This window comes from Kogia breviceps, chromosome 7, assembly GCF_026419965.1.
Source record: "Kogia breviceps isolate mKogBre1 chromosome 7, mKogBre1 haplotype 1, whole genome shotgun sequence".
In the NCBI taxonomy this organism is placed as follows: domain Eukaryota; kingdom Metazoa; phylum Chordata; class Mammalia; order Artiodactyla; family Physeteridae; genus Kogia; species Kogia breviceps.
The window spans coordinates 54,095,750-54,115,469 of NC_081316.1; the positions used below are offsets into that span (position 1 = coordinate 54,095,750).

The window sequence follows — 19,720 nt, forward strand, 5'->3', positions numbered from 1 at the left end:
ACATTCCAGACCTCCAGATTTAACCTTAATTAAAAGACCATAAATGAAAACAATCATGCTCTGTACTGCAACTGTTGCCACATTTAAGGATTGTTTTTAATACCCATTTAAAAAGTCTAGGTTCTTAAATGTCACCAACCAACAACATTTAGGTAGGATATAGTAGCCTAGAAAAAGCACTAAACCCAGCTAAAACCTGACTTTTCAATATTACCTTATCATATATCATCAATATGAGATCAGAAGTCACGTATCCTTCCAAACTCTGTTCTCATAATATATAAATGGTATAATAAAAGCTATCATGCCTATTTAACAGAGTGGTTTCAGTATGTTAAATGCAAAAAGTATGGGAAAAGCATTTATTAAAGCAATAAACATGACACTATGCAGGTATTATTCATTAAATACAAAGCATTCTCATTATTCCTGCAGGAAATTATAAAGACAGACGTAGAAGACAAAATCCCAGACTCTGAAGAGCTTCTTTAAGAGGAAAAAAAAAAAAAAATACTGTAAACCCATATATGAAATATCTGAAAGGTTTAAAAAAATTACACTGCATTCATTATTTCCCTTTAAATTCATGACCAAAAAATATATATACCCTCAACAAATATTTCTTGGCTTATCTAAGGAAAGCAGAGAGAAGGGAAAAAATAAATTCAGCATTTCTTCTTTCTTCTTCCTTGCTGGAAGTGTCGCTTCCCAGCACTGATTTGCATACACTCAATAGCCATGTTAAGGACAGCTATGGTTCCAGACTTCATTAACAATGACTTGTATACTATAGATTTAGTAAAAGAATACAGAACTAGAAAGGTGAATACCTAGATTCAAGTAAATAAGGCATCTATGGCAGGTCCAGGTCCCAGAACCTATCTTCACATCAGCTTTCAGGCAAGCATTTTGGGAAACTAATCACACATTATGAAAATGACTATGCAGCACTTCCCTGGTGGTGCAATGGTTAAGAATCCGCTGCCAGTGCAGGGCACATGGGTTTGAGCCCTGGTCCGGGAAGATCTCACATGCCACGGAGCAACTAAGCCCGTGTGCCACAACTACTGAGCCTATGTGCCACAACTCCTGAATCCTGCGTGCCTAGAGCCTGTGCTCCGTAACAAGAGAAGCCACCACAATAAGAAGCCCATGCACTCCAATGAAGAGTAGCCCCCACCTGCCACAACTAGATAAAGCCCACACACAACAATGAAGACCCAACACAGCCAAAATTAAAATATAATAAAAAATAAATAAATAAAACAAAAATCAAACAAACAAAAAAAAACTATGCAATGCTAATAACCCAGATATTATTTCCTTTTTGGAACAATGTCTGTAATTTTAAAATGTATCCATAATTAGTTACCCATTTTATCATAACATAAACACACACACACACACATCTTAAAAAGCAGTCAAAAATAGAGCTCGATGTGCAATCAAATATTTCTTTAAATTACTTATTTATTAGAATGATTATCACAGTAAAGAAATATTAGGTTTAAGGGCTTCTTATTCCTCTTGGACTACATTAATTAATCTTCATAATAATCACCAAAAAAATAATATACTGATTATTTCATTTGACAGATGAGGAAACTGAGACAAAAGGTAGTAAGCAGTAAACCAGGATTCAAATTGATGAGTGCCAGTAGTACGCACCCAGTCAAGAGAATCAAGAATATCTCCATATATTGCCAATATCAATCACTCCTGGGGTACAAAATCACTTCTCCTGACTGAAAACTACTAATCTAGTTTTATGAGAATTTTAATGAGAAATGAATGTTGAATTTTATCAAAAGTTTATTCTGACTCTATTGAGATGATTTTATTTTTAATCTATTAATAAGTCAATTACATTAATTGACTTCTGAATGTTAAGCTAAACTTGAATTCCTTGGCTAAACCTCACTAGGTCATGATATTATTCTTTTAATGTAATATTGGATTGATCTGCTAAAATTTTGTTAAGAATATTATATCTAAATTCATGAAGGATTCTGAGTATGCAGTTTCCTTTTCTTGTAATGTCTTTGTCTTGTTTTGGTATCAAAATTCTGCTGGCCTCAGAGAATGAATATGGAAGTGATTGCTTCTCTTCAACTTTCTGATACAGTTTGAGTGGAATAAGTAGAACTAGAATTACTTCTTTAAGTATTTATTAAAACTCACCAGTGAAGCTACCAAGGCATGGAATTTTCTTTAGGAAAAGGTTTTTAATTATGAATCCTATTTCTTTAGTAAATACAGAGCTGATCAGGTTACATATTTCTTCTTGAGTCAGTTTTGGTGGTCTGTATCTTTTAAGAAATATAACCATTTCACCTAAGTTGTAAAATATATGGACGTAAACTTGTTCGAAATACCACATTACCGTACTTTTACTACCCGTATAATCTATAATGATATCACCTCTCTCATTCCTGATATTGGTAATTTGTATCTTTTTTCTTCCTCATCTGTCTGGCTTAGAGGCTTATTTTTATTCATTTTCTCAAAGAACTAGCTTAGGGTATGTTGATTTTTTTCTTTGGTTTTAATATTTTTTTCACTTATTTCCACTCCAATATTTATTATTGCTTTACTTGAGCTTACTTTGGGTTTAACTGCTTTTCCTTTTCTAGTTTCTTAATTGGAAACTAAAGTCATTGACTTAAGTCCTTTATTTTTCTAAACAGGTATTTCGTGCTATAAATGTCCTTCTAAGTAGGCAGTAAATATTATCTCACAAATTTTGATATGTTATGTTTGCTTTTTCACTCAGTTCAAAACACTTTCTAGCTTCACTTTTGATATCTTCTGAAGTACGTGAGTTTTCAAATATCGGGGGATTTTCCAGATACCTTTTGGTTCTAACTTAATTCCACTGAAACCAAACAATAAATTATATGATATGACCTGAATCCTTTGAGACTTGTTTTGTAGCCCAGAATATGGTAAATTTTGATGACACTTGAAAATAATTTTCACTCCATACTGTTGTGTAGAATACTCTGTAAAGGTCAATGATGTCAAGTTAGTTAATAGTGTTATTCAAGCCTTCTGTATCCTTAATGATCTTCTTTTTACATTCTATATCAAGTATTGAGAGAAGGATGCTGTAATCTCCAAGTGTAATTGTGAATTTGTGTATTTCTCATTGCAGTTCTGTCAGTTTTTGCTTTATTTATTTTGAAGCTCTGTTATTACATGCATAAACATTTAGAAATATTATATCCTCTTAATTCACTTACCCCTTTACTGTTATGAAATTACCCTCTTTTTCTCTGGTAATATGCTCTGCTCTGAAATCTACTATGTCCTATGTTAATATAACCACTCCAGCTTACTTCTAATTAGAGTGAGCACAATACACCTTTTGTCAAACCTTTTACTTTTAACCTGTTTTACTTTAAATTTATTTGTCCCTTTACTTTTAAAGGGTCTTCTTGTAGATTACATATAGTTGAGTTGATCTGAGATTTACAGTACACATCTTAAAATTATCAGTCTACCTTCAAGTGATTTTCACAATGTCCCATACAGTATAAAAATCTGACATTACATTTCCATTTCTTCCCTCTTGAACTCTGTATTAATGTTGTTAAACACTTTACTTTTACATATGTTATAACCCTCACAAACTATACTGCTATTATTTTTACAGTCAATTACACTTTTAAAGGGGGATATATAAGAAAAGTATCTTTTATTCTACGCAGATAGTTACCATTTCCAGTGCTCTTCATTTCTTTGCATAGACCTAGATTTCCAACCACTATTATTTCCCTGAAAACTTCTTGACAAACTTTAACATTTCCTCTAGTACAGGTCTGCTGGTGATGAATTCTTTCAGCTTTTGTATATCTGAAAAAGTCTTTACTTTGCTTTTGTTTTTTAAAGATATTTTGCCAGGTATACAATTCTACATAGACAGGGTTTTTTTTTCATTACTTTAAAGATGCTGCTTAACTGTCTTCTGATATGTACTGTTCCCAATGATAAATTTGCTGTCGTCATTAATCTCTAATCATTTCTATGAAATGTTTCTCTTTTCTCTCGCTGCTTTTAAGATTTTCTCTTTCTCATTGGTTTAATTGACTATTATATGATTAATTTCCATCATGTTCCTTGTGCTTGAGGATTGTTTATGTTCTTGGATGACAGTGTTTAGAGGTTTCATCAAGTTTGGGACATTTTGAGTCATTATTTCTCCAGATGCTTTTCCTGACCCTCTCTCTAGCTCTCTCTCTCTCTCTCTCTCTCTCTCACTTTTAGACTCCAATTGTATGCATATTGGGCCAATTCCAGTTGTCCTATTAGATCACTAATATTCTGTCCATATTTTTTATTTTCCCTTGATGTTTCATTGATAGTTTCTATTACTATGCCTTTGGGTTCACTAATCTTTTCTTCTGCAAGGTCTGACATGCCATCAATCCTATCCTGTGTATTTTTCACTCATATTTTACAGCTTTCATCTCTAAAAGTTAACTCTGGTTTTAAAATATCTTCCATATCTCTATTAAACATGTTCAATATTTCTCCTAGCTTTCTGAGTATATGAAATACCATAAATATTATTGTTTTGATGTCCCTGTCTACTAATTCTATCACAGGTATCACTTCTGCATTGATTTCAAATGATTGGTTTTTCTCATCATTATGGCTCATATTTCCTGACCCTTTTCATGCCTAGTAATATTTTATTGTATGACAGACATTATAAATTTTACCTTATTGGGTGCTGTATATTTTTGTACTCCCATAAATTTTATTTAGATTAGGTTTGTTTTGGGATCAGATCCTTTCATGCCTTGCTTTTTTTTTTTTTTTTTTTTTTCCAATTTGGGGCCAGAGCAGTGTTTAGTGTAGGACTAACTTATGCCCCACATTGAGGTAAAATCCTTCTAAGCAGTCTTCCCAATGCCCTGTGAATTATGAAGTTTTCTACTCTCAAGTAGGAACAGCAACTATTCCTAGCTCTGCATGAGCTCAGAGGATTTTTCCTCTAATGGGTTTTTCTGGTTCTTTCCCCAGCCTCAGGTAGCTTCCTCTCATTCATTCACTGATGAAAACTGAGTTGAGTACTCACTGGGACCCTCTGTACCCCTCTGGAGTTCTCTACCTTTCTCCTCCACTACATGCAAACTCTGGTCTCCTTGACTCCTAGCTATGCCTTGTGAACTCTGGGATATAGCCAGGCTCTGCCTCAGTTCAACAACCTTGCTCTGTGGCCCAGAAATGCCCTCCAGGTAGTAAGCCAAGCAATCACAGGGCTCATCTCACTAGCTTCTAATCTTTCACGGATCACAGTCCTTCACTGATTAATGTACAATGTCTTGAAAACTGTTGTTTCATTTATTTTGTCTGGATTTTTGTTGTTTCGGGCAGAAGAGTAAATCTGTTCCCTGTTATTCTAATTTGGCCTGAATCAGAAGTCGTCATTTATGTTAAACATTTAAACACACTTGTTTTTACATTTCCAGATAATTCCAATACACGAAGTCTCTATAGGTCTGCTTCTGTTGTTTACTGTTTCTGCCAGATCTTGATCTTGGTGCCTTGTTCCCTTGTGAACTTGATTATTTCTGACTCATATACAAAAATTATATGTGAAGAAGGACTTCCGCTTCTGGGAAGATCAGGTATACATATTTTCCCTATTCCTCCATTAATTACAACCAAAAACCCTGGACACTATATATATAAAACAAATATTTAAAGACTGAAAGGTGGAAAGAAGGCAGCAGACCATCTAGAGACCTTGCAATCCAAAGAATGACATAGTGGTAAGTACCTAGGTTTTCTCTCTGCCTTGAATATCCCAGGCTTAGAGTTAATGAAACCTGCAAGCCAGAAATGCTACTAGGCACTGTAGGCAATGCTTCTGTCTTCCTAAAGGACCAGCCAAAGAGCAGCCTATGAAAACAGACAATAACCATTCGACTCCAGCCAAACACCTCAGAAAAAACTGTGGCCCAACCCCCATCACAACGGCCAAGTGGACAGCCTAGACTTCCACCCTCACAAGGCTGTAACAAGGCACCCGAACAGCCCCAATGGGGAGGAGTCACGGAAGACCAAGGAGAGAGTTGGGACCTTCATCCCCACCAGCTGAAACTAGGCCTGGGCTCCCCTACCCCCCACCAGGGGTGTTAGTACAGACCACGTGCACCCAGCAGTAGAGGAGCCCCATCACCCTTGAGGTGTCAACAAAAGCCAAATGTTTATTATATGATTTGTTTCTTATTTTGCATTCTCTTCTCTTACACACTGCCTTCCTTTGTCTCTTTTATTATATTCCTTTGTAAAATTCTCCTTCCTCACATCTGCTCTTTCTTTAATGATTTACATTTGCCTCTTTCAATTTTTTGATATATTTTTATATTATCTTCACAAGGCAAATAGAAAATAAAGGTGTATAAAGAGTAGTTATGATAAAAACTCATGCCTAAAGAAAAACTGCACCCTTTTTTCCTTTGGCCTAATTGACCCTGTAGTGGTCCTTCAATCCACTTAGAGCAGAGTACCTACTAGCTTCAAAGTCAGCCTCCAACCCTAAAATCCTTAGGATGAGTAATCAAATCATTGAAAAAGAAACACAGGACAAAGAAGCACAAGATAAAATTATTTCCTAAAGTACCAATAAATCTACCTCCAAATGAACTACTAGAATAATGATATTTTCTCACGTTCTGAGCCATTCTGTCCTTTTACCAGAAAGTATCGGATCTAAAAATCCATCTTCTTAGCCTTTATGCATGCACATCCAGAGAAATTCACAATATAGTCATGTACAAAGATGACTATCACCATATTGATTGTGCTATTGAGGAGCTGGAAGCAATCTGGATATCCATCACTGGAAGAATGAACAAGTAAAATGTAGTAGATGAACTAGATGGTGGTAATGGTTGCACAACTCTGTGAATGTACTAAAAACCACTGGAATGTAAATTCCAAAGGGGTAAATTTTATTGTATGTGATTTATATCTCAATAAAGCTATTATAAGGTATATATAGGGGATGGATATTCTGGCACACTATGCAGCAGTCAGAGCAATGCAGTGGAAGGATATAAAGCAACACACATAGGTCTCGAGAACATGCTGTCAAGTTCAAAGTAAATACAATATGGACAGATCTTCAAAACGCAGTATTAAATTGTCCAGTAAAAGAAAATAAGAGGGAGTCTCTAATAATTCCCCTTTTCAGGCTCCGTGTCTGTCTTTGTGATCAAGTAGGCCATGGCAACTTTCAAGAATCTATTCACATTGGATAACAAAGTATCTCAGCTTCTACCAAATGAAGATAAGAGCTCAACATTGCCCAATGTTATATTGGGTACCAGAAGCACATTCCTCAATGTGACTCAAAGAATCAGAGTAAGAACAGAAAGAGGAATAGCATCCCTAATTCTGGTACTTGTTTAAAAAAAAAAAGCATCCAACAAAGGAATCTACTAGCTCAGGAACTGAGCTGAGGAAAGATCCACTTTTGTTTACCTTCCTTTGGGAAAACAACGTCATTTGGTTGGCTTAAAGAACTTGGGTCTCAAGGCTAATGAAAGGGGGTGGGGAAAGAAGAAGCACAGGTATTATGTTCACCAACTTAGAAGAGAAGGGTCATTCTCTCTCATCTTTGCCATTTTCTAGAGTATTTGCTTTCAATCTCCATTCATTCAAAAATTATTCATTGAGCATATATTCTAAACACTGTTTGTAGGTACTAGGGATGTCAGTGAATAAGCAAGAATTCTTGCCCTTAAGCAGCTTATATACAGTGAGGGAAGAATGACAACAAATAAGAAAATTTAATTTTAAAATTTAAAATTTAATTTACTTATATGTGCCATGAAAAAGATTACGAGTTAGAGAGGTGAGGTGAAGCTGCTTTAACTATGATAGTAAAGGAAGGCCTCTCTCAGGATGTAACAATGGGTTAAGAACCATATAAGAAGATACTAGCCAAGAAAAACCTAGGGAAAAAGATTTCCGAGCAAAAAAACAAACAAAAAGCAAGTGGTAAGGCTGTAAAGGACTAATAAGCTTCAAGTAGTCTACAGACAAAAAGAAATCCAGTGTAAAGAATGAGAAGAAAGTAGATGAAGTCAGAGAGGTAGCAGTCTTGTGAGGCATTTAATTGTATCCGGGGTGTAGTGAGAAGTGGGATGGGAAGGCTTTTCTGAATTTTAAGCAGAAGATCAAATTCCCAATGACTCTGACTGCTATGTGGAAAACAGACTATATAAGAGGAGTGGGAAGATGTAAACCATTCAGGCTATTCAGACAGCTCAGGCAAGAGATGTTAGGGCTCAGATTCTGGTTATAACTGTGTAGGTAATGAGTCACTGTAAGATCCAGAGTATACTTTTGAAGTAGAATAAGATTTTACAATGGATTGGACCAAGTATAAGGTGAAGAAAAGAGTTAAAACTCCTAAGTTTCTGGTCTGAGCAACTGGATGGATGGTTGATGTCATTTGCTGCAAAAGGAAGGCTTGGGGAGCAATTTAAGAGAAAGTGTTTATAATAATTTTTTGAATTTAATACTTTCAGTTTATTATTTTTCGAGTTCATCTGTCAAATTTCTCCAACTAGCTTACAATCCGTTTTGTATTTCTTTTGTATACTCATGTGCCTAGCATAGCTGATATATAATCAATACATGCTGGATCTAATTAAATTGAAATGGTCTTACAAGAAAACTTATGAATCAACATTTTCAAACCTTATATTTGAAAAATCAAATACAGATGTTTTAATCAAAGACACTGCATGTTCAAAATTAAAAAACAAATGCTAGAGACAAGCCTGTAGGTATATGTTTACAATTTTAAAATGCATGCATTGTTGAATGCTTGGTGGCATAAAGCAAACTGCAGAGAGAAGTTTTCAAAGGGAGTTAACATAGAAAGATTTTTTAATGTCATAAATTATAATTAAATGAAACAGAATTGAACTAGAACTTGACATCACATCCTAAATAACTATTAGCAGCAAATGATAAATTTTGAAAAACTGGAATCCTCAGTCATTGTCACAACCAACAAAATAAAGGAAAATCATGTAAATGCAAACTTTTACGTATTCTCCTTTAAATCATACTGTGGCAAAGTTGAATGCTAGCAGCTTATGTTCTCGTGGGTAATTGGCTCTGGCATATTAGCCCCAGGAAAACACTTCCATCATCTTCTAGCCATATTTTGGGCAAATGCCAGATAAAATATTTAATTCTTTATTTCATACCTTTTCTGTGTACCTTTTATACATTTTGCCCTTTAATAACTAATTCTCTAACAATGCTAAAAATCTAAAAAAATTAAACAATTTTTAAAATTGTACACTTTTCTTTCTAAAATTTGCTAACATAGAACAAGAAATCAATGACATTTTCACATGGGTATTAATTAAATTATATTAAATTGTAAGACTTTGTAATCTTTAAAACTGCTAGTTTAATTATAATTTATGACATTTATAGCTAAGGCTATAAATTACTTAGGTCTAATAACTGAGACTTATCAGGGCTTCCTGACATATATCATGAAGAAATAAGAGTAGCCCAAGGGAAGATCTTATAATAACAAAAGCATTAATAGAGATATCCCTTATTTAGAGTATGTAGCTCTCTACCTGCCCCCTACAACACTAACATAAACAGAGCATTAGCAAAATTTATATTCACAACTACATAGTATAAACACTGTCCTGTTTTCTGTTTTGAGACAACTATCAATGCTGAAAAACAGAGATGAGGCTTACATCTCTCTCCCTCAATAAAATATAAGGTCCTCGGAAGCAGGTACTATACCCTGTTTATTCTGGTAACCCCAGTTTCACCAACAGTGTCTAACAGAGCAGATACTCAGCAAATGTTGCTTATTCATTTTTTTGTTCCTAAACCTTGGCCTCAATTTGGCAATCCTTGGAAAGGCAACAATTTTGTCCTGTGATCACCAGTGACACATCTCTAAGATGGAGCTACCTCCAATTCCTCTCCTTTCTTCAAGGTTCAGGTCCCATGTAATTCATAAAACCTTCTCTGATTTCCCCAGCCCAAAGATAACTAACTTCCTTTTCTACAGTTCTAAAGACTGTACTGTCTAATCATATATTTGACATGAATACACTATCTTGCCCTATTTATTACCTATTCATTTTAAATCTAGATCTAGATATACCTTGTTCCCTCAACTAAATTAATTTCAAGGACAGAATAATGGTTATATTTGTGTCCAAATACATAGCAAAGTGCTCTGCACTCAATAAGTGTTCACTGATAAAAATAAAGACAAAGATGATAAAAATAATACAAATCCAGTTTTGCATATTTTTCTATCAGGTACTGGCATGGCAATGCCTTTGAAATTTCCTGATCAAAATAAGGAGTGGGTAACTGTCACAGCCAAAACTAACAAAATGATATTATTACTAACCAAAGAGTATTTTACTGTCACCCAACATTTTGAGTAGGACTGTATATATGTGTATATGTATAAAACCAACCCAATATAATGAAAATATAACCAAGAAGTATGTGAAAAGGTAGGATTACACCCTCAGAAAATGATTATTTAATACCATGAGCAATCAAAACTATATGGCACAGTAACAAAAGATGTCACAAAACAGTATGCCCCCAATTTTTTTAATGAGTATATAATGTGTAATCTGAATGTGCATCTATGTTTGTGTATTTATATAGGTACACTGGAGGAAAGGGAAGGGAACAAAGAAATAAATACTAAAAGAAATAAACACTAAAACGTTACTAATTACTACACAGTAAAACTACATATGATTTTTACTTTCTTCTTCATGTTTTTCTCTACTTTCCAAATCAGAAACACATACCTAAATACAATGAATAATTTTCTTAAAATAAAACCTCCCAACATTTAGAAATTTTGTCGTTGATGTTAAAATAAGCCAACAATCTCAACTTAGTCTAGTGAGCAACATAATAGAGTTACAGAACAAAGTTATTTCTTAAGGTTAAAATCAGTCTCTGAAAGTGTTTCTTATCTATTCTGCACTAACCACCCTCTTAGTTAAGTAATAGTTATACAGCAATAGTACAAATAAAAGGCTCTATTCAGAGGAAGGGACGATGAAGATACTAAGACTATCATTAGTATCCATAATGTATCATGTACAAATTCATTTCCTTTGGACATAGTCAAAAATCCACGTTTAGAAGCCTTTGATCTCATTAAATTTTTAAATTACAGACCCTGGCTGACAAAAGATAAAAGACCAATTCATATTTTGCACTTTCTGAAAAACTTGTCTAATACTGAAATTTATTAATCTGGACATACAAAGTACAAATCTACTTAACAGACAAATGTTAATGTTAAGTTAACACAGAAAGTTTCCCGTTTAGAAAGATCGAGAGATTCAAAGGTTTATTCTAAATTGGGAACACTATCAAAATAACATAGTACAGCCACTCTGGAAAACAGTTTAACAGTTTCTTTAAAAACTAAACTTTCAACTACCATACAACCTGGCAACTACACGCCTGGGCATTTATCCCAGAGAAATAAAAACTCATGTTCACACAAAAACCTGCACAAGAATATCTATAGCAGTTTTATTTGTAACAGCCAAAAACTGGAAACAAGTTAGATGTTCTTCAGTGGGTGAATAGTTAAATAAACTAGTACAGCCATACTATGATATACTTACTACTCAGCAATAGAAAGGAATGAACATCTAGGAATAAACCTACCTAAGGAGACAAAAGACATGTATGCAGAAAACTATAAGACACTGATGAAAGAAATTAAAGATGATACAAATAGGTGGAGAAATATACCATGTTCTTGGATTGGAAGAATCAACATTGTGAAAATGACTCTACTACCCAAAGCAATCTACAGATTCAATGCAATCCCTATCAAATTACCACTGGCATTTTTTACAGAACTAGAACAAAGAATTGCACAATTTGAATGGAAACACAAAAGACCCCGAAGAGCCAAAGCAATCTTGAGAATGAAAAATGGAGCTGGAGGAATCAGGCTCCCTGACTTCAGACTATACAACAAAGCTTCAGTAATCAAGACATTATGGTACTGGCACAAAAACAGAAATACAGATCAATGGAACAGGATAGAAAGCCCAGAGATAAACCCAAGCACATGTGGTCACTTTATCTTTGATAAAGGAGGCAAGAATATACAGTGGAGAAAAGACAGCCTCTTCAATAAGTGGTACTGAGAAAACTGGACAGCTACATGTAAAAGTATGAAATTAGAACACTCCCTAGCACCATACACAAAAATAAACACAAAAATAAACTCAAAATGGGTTATTAAAGACCTAAATGTGGGGCTTCCCTGGTGGCGCAGTGGTTGAGAATCCGCCTGCCGATGCAGGGGTCACGGGTTCGTGCCCTGGTCCGGGAAGATCCCACATGCCGCGGAGCGACTGAGCCCGTGAGCCATGGCCGCTGGGCCTGCGCGTCCGGAGCCTGTGCTCCGCAGCGGGAGAGGCCATAGCAGTGAGAGGCCCGCATACCGCAAAAAAAAAAAAAAGACCTAAATGTAAGGCCAGACACTATCAAACTCTTAGAGGAAAACATAGGCAGAACACTCTATGACATAAATCACAGCAAGATCCTTTTTGACCCACCTCCTAGAGAAATGGAAATAAAAACAAAAATCAACAAATGGGACCTAATGAAACTTAAAAGCTTTTGCACAGCAAAGGATACCATAAACAAGACCAAAAGACAACCCTCAGAATGGGAGAAAATAGTTGCAAATGAAGCAACTGAAAAAGGATTAATCCCCAAAATTTATAAGCAACTCATGCAGCTCAATAACAAAAAAACAAGCAACCCAATCCAAAAATGTGCAGAAGAACTAAATAGACATTTCTCCAAAGAACTTATACAGATTGCCAACAAACACATGAAAGAATGCTCAACATCATTAATCATTAGAGAAATGCAAATCAAAACTACAATGAGATATCATCGCACACTGGTCAGAATGGCCATCATCAAAAACTCTAGAAACAATAAATTCTGGAGAGAGTGTGGAGAAAAGGGAACACTCTTGCACTGCTGGTAGAAATGTAAAATGATACAGCCACTATGGAGAACAGTATGGAGGTTCCTTAAAAAACTACAAATAGAACTACCATACGACCCAGCAATCCCACTACTGGGCATATACCCTGAGAAAACCATAATTCAAAGAGTCATGTACCAAAATGTTCATTGAGGCTCTATTTACAATAGCCAGGACATGGAAGCAACCTAAGTGTCCATCAACAGATGAATGGATAAAGAAGATGTGGCACATATATACAATGGAATATTACTCAGCCATAAAAAGAAATGAAACTGAGTTATTTGTAATGAGGTGGATAGACCTGGAGTCTGTCATACAGAGTGAAGTAAGTCAGAAGGAGAAAAACAAATACCATATGCTAACACATATATATGGAATCTAAGAAAAAAAAATGTCATGAAGAGATTAGTGGTAGGATGGGAATAAAACACAGACCTACTGGGGCAAGGACTTGAGGATATGGGGAGGGGGAAGGGTGGGCTGTGACGAAGTGAGAGAGTGGCATGGACATGTATACACTACCAAATGTGGAATAGATAGGTAGTGGGAGGCAGAGGCATAGCACAGGGACATCAGCTCTGTGCTTTGTGACCACCTGGAGGGGTAGGATAGGGAGGGTGGGAGGGAGGGAGACGCAAGAGGGAAGAGATATGGGAACATATGTATGTGTATGGCTGATTCACTTTGTTGTAAAGCAGAAACTAACACACCATTGTAAAACAGTTATACTCCAATAAAGATGTTAAAAAAAAAGAAGAATACTAGTTCTGGGCTCCCCTGGTGGCACAGTGGTTAAGAATCCACCTGCCAAGGCAGGGGACAAGGGTTTGAGCCCTGATCCGGGAAGATCCCACATGCCGCGGAGCAAATAAGCCCGTGTGCCTCAACTACTGAAGCCCACGCGCCTAGAGCCCATGCTCCACAACAAGAGAAGCCACCACAGTAAGAAGCCTGCACACCACAACGAAAGAGTAGCTCCCGCTCGCTGCAACTAGAGAAAGCCCGCGTACAGCAACAAAGACCCAACACAGCCAAAAATAAATAAATAGATCAATACATTAAAAAAAAAGGGAATGAACTATTGATATACTGAACAACTTGAATCTCCAGAGAATTACGTTGAGTGAAAACAGCTAATGACAAATAGTATGTACTATATAATTCTATTTATACATCATTCTTGAAATGATTATAGAATTTAAAGAATTACAGAAATAAAGAATAAATTAATGGTTGCCAGAGGTTGAGAAATGGGAGGTAAGGGTCAGAGGGAAGTAAATGTAGCTACAAAAGGGCAGCATGAAGGATCCCTGTGAAGGAAATGTTCTCTATCTTGACTACAGTAAATATCAATGTAAATATCCTAATTCTGATACTACTACAGTTTTATAAAATAATACTATTAAGGGAAACTGGGTAGAGAGTAACATGAGATCTCTCTATTATTTCTTACAACTGTATATGAACCTATGATTATTTCAAAATAAAAAGTTTAATCTTAAAAAAAATACAGTATTTTTAGGGTACTTTCCAACATTGATTATATCAATCAAAATCAAATATCTTCTCTCCAGGAATTTCCAATCTAAACGAGGCAACACAAAAAAAGTTTGTGGACATTTACTTAGAATTTAAGATAAGTGTGTAAATACATATAGTATTTCAGTATTAAAGTATCACCATGTGGTAGTATAGAAAAGCATGTGTATGACTAAAAGAAAAAAAATGCATTAAAACTCAAATCTATTCTAGTACGCAGATATAATATTTTTAAGTTTTTTACAAAATCAGAAAGGAAAGCAGCACCTAGCATAGTTTGGTGCTACTATTATGGTTTCCACAGCACCCTATAATTCATCTTCCAGTCCTTTTCAAACATTATTTCTATTGTGACTTTTCCACTAGACAGCAAACTCCATAAGTACAAGGACTGTCTTCATCTTGCTTTCCAGTATATAGCACAGTAACTGACACATGATAAGAACAGAGCAAAAATTAAATATTTTAAAACTGAAATAAGGGGGCTTCCCTGGTGGTGCAGTGGTTGAGAGTCTGCCTGCCAATGCAGGGGACACGGGTTCGTGCCCCGGTCCGGGAAGATCCCACATTCCGCAGTGGCTAGGCCTGTGAGCCATGGCCGTTGAGCCTGCGCGTCTGGAGCCTGTGCTCTGCAACGGGGGAGGCCACAACAGTGAGAGGCCCGCGTACGGCAAAAAAAAAAAAAAAAAAAAAAAACTGAAATAAGTTGCTGAATACAACCCTGAACTACATTCCCTTGTTACAAAATTCAAAAACCTATCCTTAGGTAAACACATAATTAATTCACCTTTCCTTAGTTGAATTTTTCAATGTCGCCTATCAATTCTATTAAACAACTTTAAAAGGTTTTAATACAAATATGCTTTTAAAATATGAACTTGACAATGAAAATCATATAACCTTGATTTTATATTTACAGTAAATATCAGACTAGACAACACTAATTTCAATTCTGAAAACTTAGAAATTTAGAAGCCTAGCTAATTATATTATTAAATATATTCAGTATTTAGAGATAGAATGAATGCTATTCTGATTCCAAGAAAACTGTGCATCATAAAAGCTCATCCTTAAATCTTTTTTGCCACAAGAAGTTAGCAATAGAAGCAGAGTATGAAATGAAATTCAAGATATATAGAGAGACACATACAGATATAGATATATACCCTATCACAGATGAAGATCTAATCTTTAAGGAATAAAGAGTCATGAAGGACACAGGGCCGTGAATCATCTTCCTCCTGAAGTAAGTGCAATTCAGTCATATATGACAGGAATAAACCAGACAGCATCAAAGCTATTTTAAACATTTAAGTCTAACCTTTAAAACAGAGACGGAAAATATTCTCAAATTTAAGTAGGCTTTCTTTTCTTTTTTTTTTTTTAAAGGGACCTTGTTTCAAAATAACAAACAAAAAAAGGTTAAAAAGTGCATGGAAAAACCTTGAAAGCAAAAAAAAAGAATTACTCACCAAGTTGGCCATATAAATTGTGAGCAGCCCTCTCCTGCAAATAATTTTAAGAAGAGACAGCATGAGACTAACCATCAATTTGACTTAATAATCACTTTACAATTTTTTTAGAAATCTACCAAAACAATTATCAGAAGTTGTGGAAAAGGGATAGATTATGCTGATCTAAGTTTTCAGTACCCTAATAGTTGGCTGTAAATATATTCTACAAGTCATTCTAATCTGTAGTCATTTAACATTCTGTTTAATGCTTGTTAATTAAAATTCTTTAAAATTACTATTGCCTAGTAATTGTTAACTAGACTTACTGTGATAATCATTTTGCAATATACACCAATATCTAATTATTATATTGTTCACCTGAAATTAATATAATGTTACATGTCATTTACATTTCAATTTTTTAAGCTACTAATACCTTATTATTTATTAATAGGAAGAGAGGTACAATTTGCTATTATTCTATGTTTATGCTAGAGAATTCTAAATTTAATGAAGAATCCTAACAAATTCATCTTGCCAAAAATGTCAAGGCCATATCAGTTCTAATTAAATGCATATTTATTTTTAAAAAAACAGATCTTCTATTTGTTTCACACACAATGCAACTGCTCATTAGATGCCATTACAAATCATACAAAATCACCTTGTTTTAATTTCATTGTTAAGTGAAAAGTCAGGCAGTAAGTTAATTCTCTAATGCCAAAGGACAAACAAAAGTTCTATAAACCCTCACTTTACAGAAAAACTGCATATTTACTAAATGCATTTACTCTCACCTAACAAGAATTCATCTAGAAACTCAAAGATAAGGACAATGTTATGCCCTTAATCACTTTATTTAACTTATCTGCACATGAGACCATAAATGAAACATATCCTATCCTCTAAGAAAGAGGTCTTTAATGTTTTAAGAGTTCAAGGGCAGAGTTCAAATAACAAACTCTGAAAATTATAAAAACTTATTTGAGTTTCAATTATGAACATTTTTTTAGAACTCAAAGAAACTACTACTTTATATATAAAAGAAGCGACAATATCAAATCACTTTCACTTAAATATCATGCCAGGTCTTGATATTAACATCATCAATCAAATCTTCTTGATGTCAGATCCAGTCATATAAAGTCTTGATTGCTCATCATTTAACATGGCTTAATAGGATTTTTAATGTACTAAAGCCATATGGAGGCAGTATAAGTGAACAATGCTGAAGTGAAGTTAGGAAATCAGGGTTCCAGTTAACTTTAATTCTCTGGTACCCTGTAATTTTGTCATAAAAATAAGGGAACAAAACTAGTTATCTAACTTATATTTTCAAACATAAAAACTATTTAAAGAAAAAAACTTACATTTATCAGCAATATATAAAACATATCATTGGGCCACCCTGGTTGAAAGGAGGTGGCGGCCTAGGCATACCCACTGGGCCATACCACCCCAGCAATGTCCCTCTTCAGCAGGTCCTAATGCACCTCAGCAGAACAAGACAAGTCTACTGACCTTCTAAAAAAGAATTTCAGAATCAGTGATAAGATGATCTGTAAGGTCCCTTTCACCTCTTCTTTTCTATGATTTGTACATATGAATTGAAATTCTCACTAATCCTTACCAATCTTATTAGCTCCTACCAAATTCTAAATCAAAGATGTTCTAATAGTACTTATTTTAAATAAATTATATCAAGAAAAGTTAGGGTAACATCATCATCCAAGAGTCACACGTGCATAGAAAAGTAAATCCTTCTCAAGTGATACCTATTCTTACCAACAGCTGGTTACGTATGAAGAAAAAAAAAATATTCATTACAAAACCAAAATTAAAATATTTCTGTAATTTCAGTGGTAGTCCCTGAAAATACTTTTCATTATGAAGTGAACTAATGTATGATGCTATCTTTAAAAACATTTGTTCCACTAATCTCATTCTGCCTCTAATATTAACAGTAATCCAGCTCCAGAATCATCACTAGCTTCCATCTATAACTGTTTACCTTTATTGAGCAAAGATTATCTTGTTAACCTTTACATTTTCACAGACCTGCAATAATAGTACCTGGCATCTATAGACACTAAGCAAATGGTAAAATTACTAAGCAAGGTGTTACTAGGAACCCAGTTTTATAAAAATGAACACATTATAAACATGTATTATAGAAATATAATCACAAAAGACAGCCACCAGACAGAGCGAGGGCCAATTAATGATACTAATTTATTAGCAAGCAAAGACGTGATCTGTTTGTCATACATTTGTATAAAATTTAATAATTTACAAGGTATAATTAATATTTTGAAATCAGATTTTATCCTCTCACTAGTTCTATGAAGTGTAACACAGATACTACCGTCCCCCCTCTATTGAAAACCAAGAATCAAAGAAGTGGTTTCCTTAAAAATACAAAAGCAGCAAAAAGCAAGTTCGTCTGACTCCAGTTTCACGTTCTTTCCAATGCACTGCTTCTACAGCAGAAAATCTTTACATTACTAAGTTACCTTTTTATTTATTTATTTATTTATTTATTTTTGGCTGCACTGGGTCTTTGTTGCAGCACGCACGGGCTTTTCTCTAGTTGAGGTGAGTGGGGGCTACTCTTTGTTTTGGTGCGCGGGCTTCTCATTGCAGTGGCTTCTGTTGTTGCGGAGCACGGGCTGTAGGCGCACAGGCTTCCGTAGTTGTGGCACGTGGGCTCAGTAGTTGTGGCTCGTAGGGTCTAGAGCACAGGCTCAGTAGTTGTGGCGCACGGGCTTAGTTGCTCCGCGGCATGTGGGATCTTCCCAGACCAGGGCTCGAACCCGTGTCCCCTGCATTGGCAGGTGGATTCTTAACTACTGAGCCATCAGGGAAGTCCTAGGTTACCTTTCAATTCTAAAATTCACTGACTTGTTTAATATGCTGTCCTAGCAGGCTTCTGTGTGATAAGGATGAACAAAGCCTTGACACATTCTTACTACTGGGAAAAACTGAGGATGCATCGTTATTAGATGATGTCATATTCTGGTCTCAAGTTTCAATTTATCGTTCCAAAATAATGAGGAAGATCACCTCCTTCCCAGCTTTATCTGAATTCCAACCCAAAGCTAATAGCCTCAAGAATGAGAGGACAATGCCTGTGATGGGCATGATATGTTGGATTACATAGCCAGACTCTTCTTGGTGCCTTTACCTGGTACGTCTTTAACCTCCATTCCAATGTCAACTTGGTAGGTTAGAATATCAGAACAGTGATTTATTTTAACACTTCTCCAGAGATGTTCAGTATCATAGGAAATAGATAAGCTAATTAAATACCAATTTTATTTAACACTTGACTGTATCTAGCCTAAGTCTGCAGACAAACAAGTCACTCCCTTCCTAGTGCAGAAATTCTCTCTGGAAACCAAGTTATATATTATAAAACACTGCTACAACAGTGATGAGGAAGGGAGAGATGCCAATTAGAACAAAAGGTGGCCTAGAGGAAGGGCTGGGGCCAAGGAGGACAATAACTTTTTAAACTTCACAGGAGACTCTGATACACAAATACTCCCATTCTACTGAGAATCACTAGATTAGAAGACTGGTGAAGCTCAGTGAATAAGCAGTCTAAAGTTAGTCGAGTATTTCTTTAAACTACAGACAAGTTTCTTTT

At 35.2% G+C, this 19,720-nt stretch overlaps 1 protein-coding gene across 4 annotated transcripts in view; it reads right to left on the reverse strand.

The window, feature by feature from the left end:
• TMEM135 (transmembrane protein 135) overlaps nt 1–19,720 on the reverse strand; it is a 261,388-nt gene that overhangs the window by 177,077 nt on the left and 64,591 nt on the right. For all 4 annotated transcript variants that reach the window (XM_067038309.1, XM_059068511.2, XM_067038311.1 and 1 more), the window contains exon 4: nt 16,090–16,123. In XM_067038309.1, the coding sequence (XP_066894410.1) occupies nt 16,090–16,123 (34 nt within the window). The remainder of the gene's footprint in view (nt 1–16,089; nt 16,124–19,720) is intronic.